Source organism: Muntiacus reevesi, chromosome 17 (assembly GCF_963930625.1).
Source record: "Muntiacus reevesi chromosome 17, mMunRee1.1, whole genome shotgun sequence".
NCBI lineage: Eukaryota > Metazoa > Chordata > Mammalia > Artiodactyla > Cervidae > Muntiacus > Muntiacus reevesi.
This window is the reverse complement of record NC_089265.1, coordinates 49,942,614-49,954,890: the sequence shown is the minus strand read 5'-3', so window position 1 is coordinate 49,954,890 and position 12,277 is coordinate 49,942,614. Positions and strand designations below refer to the sequence as shown.

General features: G+C 36.1%; 1 protein-coding gene across 2 annotated transcripts in view; it reads right to left on the bottom strand.

The window, feature by feature from the left end:
- Positions 1–12,277, bottom strand: part of VPS13A (vacuolar protein sorting 13 homolog A) — a 253,920-nt gene that overhangs the window by 28,030 nt on the left and 213,613 nt on the right. For both annotated transcript variants that reach the window (XR_010659536.1, XM_065908328.1), the window contains exons 61-68: positions 11,308–11,453; positions 10,055–10,136; positions 8,371–8,484; positions 7,226–7,301; positions 6,975–7,138; positions 6,258–6,303; positions 6,032–6,155; positions 91–205 (exon numbers count right to left, since the gene is read on the bottom strand). Coding sequence is in view for 1 of the 2 variants with exons in the window: in XM_065908328.1 (XP_065764400.1) it covers positions 91–205; positions 6,032–6,155; positions 6,258–6,303; positions 6,975–7,138; positions 7,226–7,301; positions 8,371–8,484; positions 10,055–10,136; positions 11,308–11,453 (867 nt within the window). In the remaining variant the exon portion in view is untranslated. The remainder of the gene's footprint in view (positions 1–90; positions 206–6,031; positions 6,156–6,257; positions 6,304–6,974; positions 7,139–7,225; positions 7,302–8,370; positions 8,485–10,054; positions 10,137–11,307; positions 11,454–12,277) is intronic.

Genomic DNA, 12,277 nt, shown 5'->3' with positions numbered 1-12,277 from the left:
ATATCCTAATATATATTTAAAGCAATATTTGGCTACTTAAAAGAAAACTGGATAAATTAATTTTAATTAATAAGTTATTTCTTCACCCACCTGTAACATTTGATTTCCAGTGCCATCCCTCAACCTGTAAGGTCTGATAACTCCATCTTCATTAAAGAACCTAGGGGGTCGCAGACTCTCCACTTCATTAGAAGTCTCTGTAGCTCTAGAGGGAAAATGTATAACTTGACTTTAAAAATTACTCAAAAACTCCTAGTATACTTTAAAACGTAACTATTAATACTAAAAAAGATCTTTTGGACAAAACGAGACTATTACCTCACTTCTCTGTTTTAAAACCTGTCTTCTGACACAAATAGTGTAAGTTTTCTAGAAAAATGTAGAACTGTAAAAGATTTTTTTAATAGATTCTCTTGGATTTTCTTTGTAGACAAGAATCAGAGAATCAGCACATGAGTACTGCTTTTTCTCTTCCAATTTAAGACTTTTAACTTCTTTTGCTTTTCCTATTTCCTACTATATTGCAATTATTAGCTACTCCAACACAATGCTAAAGATGGCATTCAAGAACCCTTCTCTTGTTCCTAACCTTTAAAAAGAAAGCGTCTAAGAGTTCTTCATGAAGTACAGATATCAGCAACTTTTTTTCTTTTAAGGCATTTCTTGTGAAGCCAAGTAAGTTAATCTCTACCTTTAGTTTGCTAACAGTTTGCTTCTGGTCATTGTTACTGAAATCTTGAATGAGCAATGGACTTTAAATAGGGAATTCCCCCCCCCCCCCCCCCCCCCCCGGTCATTGCTGTAATTCTATGGTTTATCTCCTTCTATCTATTCATGTTTTAAGTCACTTTACATGATTTCCTAATGTTCAAATACCTTCACATTCCTTTCTGAGGCTTGATATGTACTGTTTGAAACACATATACACATTGCTGGATTGGGCAACATGTTAACATTTTTGACTCTATGGACCTACATGAGATGGACTCACTTATTTGATCACTCATGCATTCAACAAATATCCACCCATTCAATAAATATTAAGAGCATGTAATGTATCCATAGTATAGACATATATGTATGGATCAGTTCTCCAACTAAAAGCAAAAATTGGCAGAATGGATAAAAAATGTGATCCAATTATGTGCTGCCCATAAGAGGCTCATTTTAGAGTCAAAGACATAGATAAATTGAAAGTAAAAGGAAGGGAAAACATATACAATGAAATAATAACCAAAAGAGAGCTGAAATGACTTTACTAAAGCAGAAACAATTAGACTTAAAAAACTCCTGTTAGACAGACAGAAGGACATTTTATTCAGAATTAATTTTTACTAGAATATAGTTGATTTACACTGTTTGCTAGTTTCAGTTGTACCGCAAAATGAATCAGTTACACATACACGTGCACCCACTCTTTTTAGATTCTGTCCCCACACGGGCCATTACAGAGGACTGAGTAGAGCTCCCTGTGGTATATAGTGGGTCCTTACTATCATCTATTTTATATATAATCGTGTGTATATGTCAAACCCAATCTCCCAGTTTATCCCTCCCTTCCCTACCCCTAGGCTTCCTTGGTATCTCAGATGGTAAAGAATCCACCTGCAAAGCAGGAGACCCTGGTTCGATTTCTGGGTTGGGAAGATCCTCTGGAGAAGGGATAAGCTACCCACTCCAGTATTCCTGGGGTTCCCTGGTGGCTCAGCTGGTGAAGAATCCGCCTGCAATGCAGGAGACCTGGGTTCAATCGCTGGGTTGGGAAGATCTCCTGGAGAAGGGAACGGCTACCCACTCCAGTGTTCTGGCCTGGAGAAGTCCATGGACTGTATATAGTGCATGGGGTCGCAAAGAGTCGGACACAACTGAGCAACCTTCATTTTCACGTTCCCTTGCCCCTGGTAACCAGCTTGTTTTCTACGTTTGTTAACTATTTATGCTTTGTAGATAAGTTCATTCGTACCATTTCTGTAGATTCCACACATACACAATATTTTATATTTGTCTTTGACTTACTTCACTCATTCTGACAATCTCTAGCTTCATCCATATCACTGCAAAAGGCATTATTTTATTCTTTTTTATGGCTAGTAATATTCCATTGTATATCTGTACCACATCTTCCTTGTTCATCTGTCGATGGACACTTAGGTTGCTTCCATATCCTGGCTATTGTAAACAGTGCTACAGTGAATACTGGGGTGGGGGCGCATGTATCTTTTGGAATTATGGTTTTCTCCAGATATAAATGGCCTTGAGTGGGACTGCTGTATCATATGCTAGCTCTATTTTTTGCTTTTGTAAGGAACTCCCATATTGTTTCCCATAGTGGTTGTACTAATTTACATTGTCACCAACTTGCAGCAAGGTTTGCTTTTCTACACGCCCTCTCCAGCATTTATTGTCTGTATAGTTTTATTGATGGTGGCCATTCTGACTGGCTGTAGTTCTGATCTGCATTTCTCTAGCATTAATAATCAGTGATACTGGGCATCTTTTCATGTGCTTTTTTAAGCCATCTGTATGTCTTCTTTTGAGAAAGGTTTGTTCAGGTCTTTCACACATTTTTTGATTGGGTTGTTTCTTTGCTATTGTCTGTATATTGTCTGTATATTTTGGAGATTAATCCATTGTCAGTTTTCATTCCAACCCCAAAGAAAGGCAATGCCAAAGAATGTTCAAACTACTGCACAACTGCATTCATTTCACACGCTAGCAAAGCAATGCTCAAAATTCTCCAAGCTAGGCTTCAAATAAGCAAGATGACAATATACAGCCTTAACATTCTCCTTTCCCAATTTGGAACCAGTCTGTTGTTCCATGTCCAGTTCTAAGTGTTGCTTCTTGACCTGCATACAGATTTCTCAGGAGGCAGGTCAGGTGGTCTGCCCATCTCTTTTAAGAATTTCCCACAGTTTGTTGTGATCCACACAAAGGCTTTGGCATTGTCAATAAAGCAGACATAGAGTACATCATGAGAAATCCTGGACTGAATGAAGCACAAGCTGGAATCAAGATTGCCGGGAGAAATATCAATAACCTCAGATATGCAGAATACACCACCCTTATGGCAGAAAGCGAAGAGGAACTCATCAATCTGTTGTCAGTTGCTTTGTTTGCAAATATTTTTGCCAACTCTCAGGGTGGTCTTTTTGTTTTGTTTATGGTTTTCTTTGCTGTGCAAAAGTTTTTAAGTTTAATTAGGTCCCATTTGTTTACTTTTGTTTTTATTTTTGTTTTCATTACTTTAGGAGGTGGATCAAAAAAGATCTTGCTGCGAATTATGTCAGAGTATTCTGCCTATGTTTTCCTCTAAGAGTTTTACAGTATCTGGTCTCCAGTTTAGTTCAGTTCAGTTGCTCAGTCGTGTCTAACTCTTTGCGTCCTCATGGATTGCAGCACGCCAGGCCTCCCTGTCCATCACCAACTGCCAGAGTTTACTCAAACTCATATCCATTGAATCAGGGATGCCATCCAACCATATCATCCTGTTGTGTTTCCTTCTCCTTCTGCCTTCAAATGTTTCCCAGCATCAGGGTCTATTTAAATGAGTCAGTTCTTCGCATCAGGTGGACAAAGTATTGGAGTTTCAGTTTCAACATCAGTCCTTCCAATGAACACCCAGGACTGATCTCCTTTAGGAGGGACTGATTGGATCTCCTCGCAGTCCAAGGGACTCTCAAGAGTCTTCTCTAACACCACAGTTCAAAAGCATCAATTCTTTTGTGCTCAGCTTTCTTTATAGTCCAACTCTCACAACCATACATGACCACTGGAAAAACCATAGCCTTGACTAGACAGACCTTTGTTGGCAAAATAAAGTCTCTGCTTTTTAATATGCTGTGTAGGTTGGTCATAACTTTCCCTCCAAGGAGTAAGCATCTTTTAATTTGATGGCTGCAATCACTATCTGCAGTGATTTTGGAGCCCAAAAAAATAAAGTCAGCCACTGTTTCCCCATCTATTTGCCATGAAGTGATGGGACCAGATGCCATGACCTTAGTTTTCTGAATGTTGAGCTTTAAGCCAACTTTTTCACTCTCCTCTTTCACTTTCATCAAGAGGCTCTTTAGTTCTTCACTTTCTGCTCTAAGGGTGGTGTTATCTACATATCTGAGGTTATTGAGATTTCTCACGGCAATCTTGATTCCAGCTTGTGCTTCATTCAGCCCAGTGTTTCTCATGATGTTAAGTTAAATAAATTAAATTTATAAGTTTATAAACTGCATATAAGTTAAATAAGTAGGGTGACAATATACAGCCTTGACGTACTCCTTTTCCTATAGTATAGTATCAGGTCTTGCATTTAGGTATTTAACACATTCTGAGTTTACTTTTATGTATGGTGTTAGGAAGTATCCTAATTGTATTGATTTACTCGCAGCTGTTCAGTTTTTCTGGCACCACTCATTGAGGAGACTGTGTTTTCTCCATTGTATATTCTTGCTTCCTTTATCAGAGATAGGGTGACCATAGGTGCATGGGTTTATCTAGGGACTTTTTATTCTGTTCCTTTGATCTGTATCTCTCATTTTGTTCCAATACTATTCTGTTTTGATTACTGGAGCTTTGTACTATAGTCTGAAGTCAGGGATCCCAACTCCTCTAGTTGTCTTTCTTGCTCAGGATTGCTTTGGCTATTCATGGTCTTTTGTGCTTCCACACAAATTATAAATTTTTTCTGGTCTAATTCTGTGAAAAATGCCATTAGTTTCATAGGGATTTCACTGAATCTGAAGATTGCCTTGAGCAGTATAGTTACTTTGAAAATATTGATTTTTCCAATCCAAGAACTTGGTATATCTTTCCATCTCTTTGTGTGGTCTTTGATTTCTTTCATCAGTGTCTTATAGTTTTCAAAGTATAAGTCTTTTGCTTCCTTAGGTAGGTTTATTCCTAGATATTTTATTCTTTTTGATGTAATGATAAATGGGACTACTTCCTTGAATTCTCTTTCTGATCTTTTGTTGTTAGTGTATATGAATGCAAGAGATGTCTGTGTATTAATTTTATAGCCTGCAATATTACCAAATTCACTGATGAGCTCCAGCAGTTTTCTGATAGCATCTTTAGAATTTTTCATGTATAGTATCATGTCATCTGCAAACAATGACAGTCTTACTTCTTTTCCAATTCGGATTCCTTTTTTTTTTCTTCTCTGATTGCCATGGAGAATTCCTTATTTTTATTGACTTTTGAGTTTATCTGATGATTATGACTCAATAATTATATTTGTGAAACCAAAGTTATAGGCAAAATAAACTGAGGTTTTTTTCTAATCTTAACTTTAAACTAAAACAGTAAACACTGCATCATGGGAATAGTATGAAATAGTGACTTAAAAGGAGCAGCTCATTTAATGACAATGATTATTCCTATAGAACAGGAAGTGAGAGAGAATACAAAGGAAAGAAGATCAGGGAGATATTCACCTACCAACTTTGTAAGTTAGGTTTCTAAGTTAAATTCATTAGCATGAATTTAATCAATTGTTTTATATGTTACAAACTTCTAGAATAGAGGCAGCAATAATGTAACTACTAAATTTTAGTCTTATAATAAATTTAATTTGGAGGAAAAAAGAACATGTTTTAAAATTATTTGCACAAGTGAAGATAAACAGAAAAGATGTAATAGTTCACAGCAAATGAAATCATAAAGGAAGGTATGAACACAAGCTGAGTTTGAATGAGGAATATAAAAAGTCATTCTTTATTTCTCAGAAAAGGAATTAGAGTACTACATTTGCTAATTTTATAACTAATGTATAGAATTACATTATTGTAAAGTATTTCAATCAAAGTAAGTAAAAAGCTGAATTTGCCAAACCTTTCCTCCCAAGGCTGCTGGGAATGAATGATGAATAAAGCAGAACTGAAGCTGAAATGATGCAATGGAAAAAAGCATTAAAAGCAATTAGGAAGATCATATGCAACTTGCTGTTATTATTGGGTTCATAGTTAAGTGCCTTGGATCAAACAGATCTACCTCATTTCTCTTGGTTGAAGCATTTTACATCAGGAGAATTTACCTTTTTATTCCCTGAAATGTACTGCTAGCCATGTCTATGATGCCTCCAGTTGGCCTCGTCACTGCTCCAACTAAACCTTTCCCAACACCTTTAAAGAAACCAGTTGCTCCTTCTTTCTGAGCTCCTAGAAAGAAAAAAGACAGAGTTTTTGACAACTGGATTAAGAATGAAAATGGAATCAACTCATGAAATATACATATCAACCCAAAAGAATTATTATACTTACCTTTGATTGGTTTTGTAACAATTCCTGTTATGCCACTTACAAAACCCTAGAGGAAAAGCACAGATGAAAATTTACAATAATTTGATGTGATACTTTGAAGAAGCAAATCAGGCTTACAAAAGAAATACAGAATTCGGCTTTCTAGATACCACAAGAATTAATGTATTTCCTACATATTTTATTTAAACAGAGTATTTTAACGGCTACTGACATATTTTTTTTTTTTTTTTTTTTTTTTTGTTTTTTGTTTTTTAAATATTATTTTATTAGTTGGAGGCCAATCACTTTACAACATTTCAGTGGGTTTTGTCATACATTGGCATGAATCAGCCATATAGTTACACGCATTCCCCATCCCGATCCCCCCTCCCACCTCCCTCCCCACCCGACCCCTCAGGGTCCTCCCAGTGCACCAGGCCATTGGAAGAATCAATATTGTCAAAATGGCTATTCTACCCAAAGCAATCTATAGATTCAATGCAATCCCTATCAAGCTACCAACGGTATTTTTCACAGAACTAGAACAAATAATTTCACAATTTGTATGGAAATACAAAAAACCTCGAATAGACATATTTTTTTAAATATATTACAACTCACTGCTCCTCTAACATCCAAATGATATTTGAGTGAATGCAAGTTTTCTATTTCCTTTCTCATGGAATGTAGCTTTAAAAGATATTCCTCAAACGTTCACAACTATGGGAAACTTCTTACAGAAACTAAGCCTTTTCCTCCACGAGTGATGCCTTCTCTAAGACCAGCTGGTTGCTTATTCATGGCTTCTCTTCTCTTCTGTTGGTAGTCTTCATCCATAGTCATAGCTGCCACCCCTTTAGCCATAGCACTGGTGATTTTGGAGGCAGCACCGGCTAGTCCACCTGGAAAAATTATAACACCTTTAGTAAAAACCAAACATATCCTTACTTTCTAGCATAGCGATCCTTGGTGGGCATCCTGTTTCTTACCAACAGCTCCACCAACAAGTGCTTTCAGTCCTAATGCCATTCCTTCCACAAACTCTTCAGGACCCTGGATGGCTCCCTAAAGGGTCAAAATAGAATCACAGTAAATAAAGTTACTATTACTTTTAAAGTTTAAATATACAAGGAAGGTAGTAGTGACAAAAGGAATAAAGACATCCCAGAGAAAGTGACATCAGAAGAAAACTTCACATGAACAGAATTCTCAGATATCTCATGACTTTCGAAGTTTAAAGATAAAGTGCTGGAAGTTGATCCAAACTTAGAAAGGAATATGACTACTCACCAAAGTGTACAAAAGATGCTTACATGGATTATAAGCTATATATGAGAAGGTAACCACAAACTACTCTTGAAAATTTTTCAGAAAAAGAAATAAAAACACTTTAATTTTTAGTATTTCTAATATTTTAGATTACAGTGTACAAAATAAATATCAATGTATTTTATTTTTCATTAACCTCTATGGTTGTTTAAAAGTCAAAGTGGGAGTGTTTTGAATGTTTTAACAAGAATTTTTAAGGGACATAGATCAATCATAATTTCTGCCACTGAATATCAAGACTGCTTCGCACACTGTCAGCTTACATGCTTATTTTTACTGTCCCATACTACTGTGAAAAGCAAGACTGCATGTCCATGGGAATCTTGATTCTACTATAGTATAAACTTTATCCACTTTTAATATTTCAACAGATCACTTAAAATTTGGTATTTCTTAGTAAAGTCTTAAGTTTTGAAGGAAAAGGTAAACATTTCTTCCAAGATTTTGCAAAACCTCTTAACATGGCTTCAAAATAATGTCCTTTTGTTGTTTACAAAAATCTATTTACACCTACAACTCAAGTTAACAATTGGGGTGTGTTATTCTCACTATTTTTAATTGAAGTACAGTTCATTTACAATGTTTTATTGGTTACCAGTATACACTAAAGTGACTCAGTCATATACACTTGTGTGTGTGTGTACACACTTCTTCATACTCTTCCCATTATGGTTTTTTACAGGATATTAAATATAGTTCCCTGTGATATATACAGTAGGACTTTGCTGATCATCAGTTTTATATATAGCAACTTATTTATTCAAAAGAATTAGTGTGATATATTGTACAAGATTAACTATGTTACCTGGTAAGGTTCATAAAAAAATGCTTCTACACCTTCAGAAAATTCTCTTATCAAGCCAAAGGGATTTCCCAAAACATCAAGTCCAAGAATGAGTACATACATCTGTTTAATGGCCTAAAAACGAAATATAAACATTAGTCAAATCAGATAATCAGAGATAATATTTTCTTCCTTACATTTAGTACACATATCTAGTTTTTTTTCAGGCTAGCATTCTCACCAGCAATTTCAAACTATCCCGTATCACCTTATTCATCACTAGTCTTAGTTTAAAAAAGCAATTTGGTATTAGAATATGAGAAATAATATGATCTATTTACATAAAGTTTTAGAATATTCAAAATACTTTCACTTTTACAACTATGTGTGACAGTTGTTATTACTGCCACTATTTTATAGACTACAGAAGCACACAGGTCAAATGATGCTGAGTCATATAAACAGTAAAACTGAGATCCAAACCCAGATTTCTTTCTTTTTTAAAAAAAATATTTATTTTAATTGGAGGCTAATTACTTTACATCATTGTAGCAGTTTTGCCATACATTGACATGAATCAGCCACGGGTGTACATCTGTCCCCCTGTTCCAAACCCCCCTCCCTCCTCATCCCATCCCTCTGGGTTGTCCCAGTGCACTGGCTTTGAATGCTCTGTTTCATGCATCAAACTTGGGACTGGTAATCTATTTCACATATGGCAATACACATGTTTCAATGCTATTCTCTCAAATCACCCCACCCTTGCCTTCTCCCAGAGTCCAAAAGTCTGTTCTTTACATCTGTGTCTCTTTTGCTGTCTTGCATAAGGGTCATCATTACCATCTTTCTAAATTTCATATATATGCATTAATATACTGTATTGGTGTTTTTCTTTCTGACTTACTTCACTCTGTATAATAGGTGCCAGTTTCATCCACCTCATTAGAACTGACTCAAATGTGTTCCTTTTTATAGCTGAGTAATATTCCATGGTGTATATGTACCACAACTTTCTTATCCATTCATCTGCTGATGGGCATCTAGGTTGCTTCCATGTCCTTGCTATTGTAAACAGTGCTGCAATGAACACTGGGGTTCAATTCTGGTTTTCTTGGTGTGTATGCCCAGCAGTGGGATTGCTGAGTCATATGGCAGTTCTATTTCCAGTTTTTTAAGGAATCTCCACACTATTCTCCATAGTATAAACCCAGATTTCTTAAGTCATGCTCAGTGATCTGTCCACCATATAAGTTATCCTAAAGCTCTGTAAGTTATCCCATAAAATATAGGACTCCTTCAGTTCAGGACTCCTTAGAGATGGACAGAAGTCCAATAAATAATATATCTAGCTTGACTAAACAACTTAATTACATTAAAAATATCCTGTATTCAGTTACTTACTGATAAATAGTTCCCCTTGATCTATTTTTTTAAGTGAGATGAGTTACTCAGTTAATTATTATTTAAAGATTTATATCTAGTTCACACTGATCCAAGAAGATTTCTGTCAAAGATGAAAAGTAAAGGTAAAAATCTGAAATGGTTGTTGGGCTTAATTTCTTTCCACAACCCTGAGGAGAAAAACCAAGTTCTAAAATTTTGAAAATGGCTATTCATATACTTGCCAAATCTAAATTATATATTACATATGTGGTTTCACTATTTTATATCAGTCTGTACTTTTGTAAAATAATCTCAGACAAACCTGCTTTGAATAGTGTCTTATTACTTCAGACTGTAGTTCAGCTGTTGTATGGAACTGATAGTTGAGTTCAAAAAATGCTAGCCTAAAAAAAAAACACAACAAAAAACACATAAAAATGCACATGGGTCTCACTCATGAACATGAACTGCATTTCTCAATTCTGTCCTATTTTGGCCTACACAGAAAATGCTTGATTCACTGAGATAAATAGAAGTTGCTCAAGAATGGCCAGGATTCAATTGCTGCAGCTTTCCCTGATTAGCTGCCAGCTGAAGAATCACCCTAAGTTCATGTGTGTGCGCGCCGTCATGTCTGACTCTTTGCAACTCCATGGACTATGGCCCCCCAGACTCCTCATCCGTGGGGTTTTTCTGGCAAGAATACTAGCAGGTTGCCATTTCCTCCTCCAGAGGATCTTCCCCACCCAGGGATCAGACCCACATCTCCTCCCTGGGCAGAGGGATTCTTTATCACTGAGGCACATGGGAGCCCTCACCATCATTTTATTTATAACCTGTTCACAGTATATACCTGAATCCACTAATTGGGAAGTTTTATGCTAAGGCTACAGTCCATGGGGTCACAAAGAGTTGGACATAACTGAGTGACTGACACTTCCTTTCTTTCATGCTAAGGATAGGACAGCAGCAAGATTAGAAATCTCATCCAATTTTTTATGTCTGCAAACCTATGTTTGACTATTTCCTAACTTTTATCTAGATTTACAGTTACCTCTTTGGACTCACTGATGCTTACTACTCCTTTATTTCTGCTATCATGGTATTCATTTTCTCCTAGTCACATATGCTTTAAAGAGTCTTGATACCATAAGCCTTAAAGCAACAGCTTTAAAAGCACCACACATCACATGAGTATATACATCTTCTTAGGGATCCTTGCCTAAGTGAAAAAGGCATTATATAACACACAAATTTGCATGGCTTCTTTCCTTTTTTTGACCCTGCCATGTGGCGTATAGAATCTCTGGGTCAGGATTCAAACCCTCTCTCCCTACAGTAGGAGCTTGGAGTTTTAACCACTGGACCACCAGAGAAGTCTCAGTCCCTGTATATTAAGGAAATTATTTCATAATTACTCTGCTATTTAATAGTTAAGGGTTATCAGGCAATATGTTAAATTATATTTAGCCTATCATCTGCAATGTAGTTTACATACTTTTTCACTTACAAAATTTTAAGGTAAATATAAAAATGGACTTTTTGTCAATTTATAGATTTGAATTATAAACATACTTAAAAACTACGTCCTGTACATCTGTGAGAGTGGCACCAATGCTCTTCAGCAAAAGATTTAGAGTACGAACTGCCATCAGTCCTTCATGCTGTTCTGAGTCTTCCGCTTCCTCACCACCTGAGCTCAGTGAGACACTTAAATGCAACTAAAGAGATAAAGAGAGAAATATTTAAAGCACTTTCTTCATAATAACTCTTAAAATTCAATCTCATTCTAAATTTACTATACCATACATAAGATTTCAAATTACCTAGATATTAATTTTGATATAATTAATAAGTGGAATGTTAAAGGAATTTAAAATCTAAACAACCCTTTAAAAATTTTAAATCCAACAATGTAATGTATGTTATTTACATATATTTACATACAATCCAATTCTTTTGGTAAACCTAGGAAAACATTAATCTTTATAAAATTTTAATAACAGTAACAATCTAGAAGTTGAAGTTGTTGTAAATAACTCAACTATCTCCAAAATTTCTCCAAGTTGAATGCTTCAACTATTAGAATTAAGTTATTATGGTGAAAGAAAGTAAAGTAGCTCAGTCATGTCCGACTCTGTGACCCCATGGGCTGTAGCCTACAAGGCTCCTCTGTCCATGGAATTTTCCAGGCAAGAATACTGAAGTGGGTTGCCATTTCCTTCTCCAGGGGATCTCCCCAAATCATGGATCAAGCCTGGGTCTCCCGCATTGCAGGCAGATGCTTTACCATCTGAGCCACCAAGGAGGCATGGTGAAGCTAGTTAAAAACATTTTTATATTATATGCATATATGTGTGTGTGTGTGTGTGTGTACATATATACAGTATATGCAGTGAAGTCACTCAGTTGTGTCTGACTCCGTGATCCCATGGACTGTAGCCCACCAGGCTCCTCTTTCCATGGGATTTCTCCAGGCAAGAATACTGGAGTGGATTACCATTCCCTTCTCCAGAGGATCTTCTGGCCTATAGATCAAAGCCCG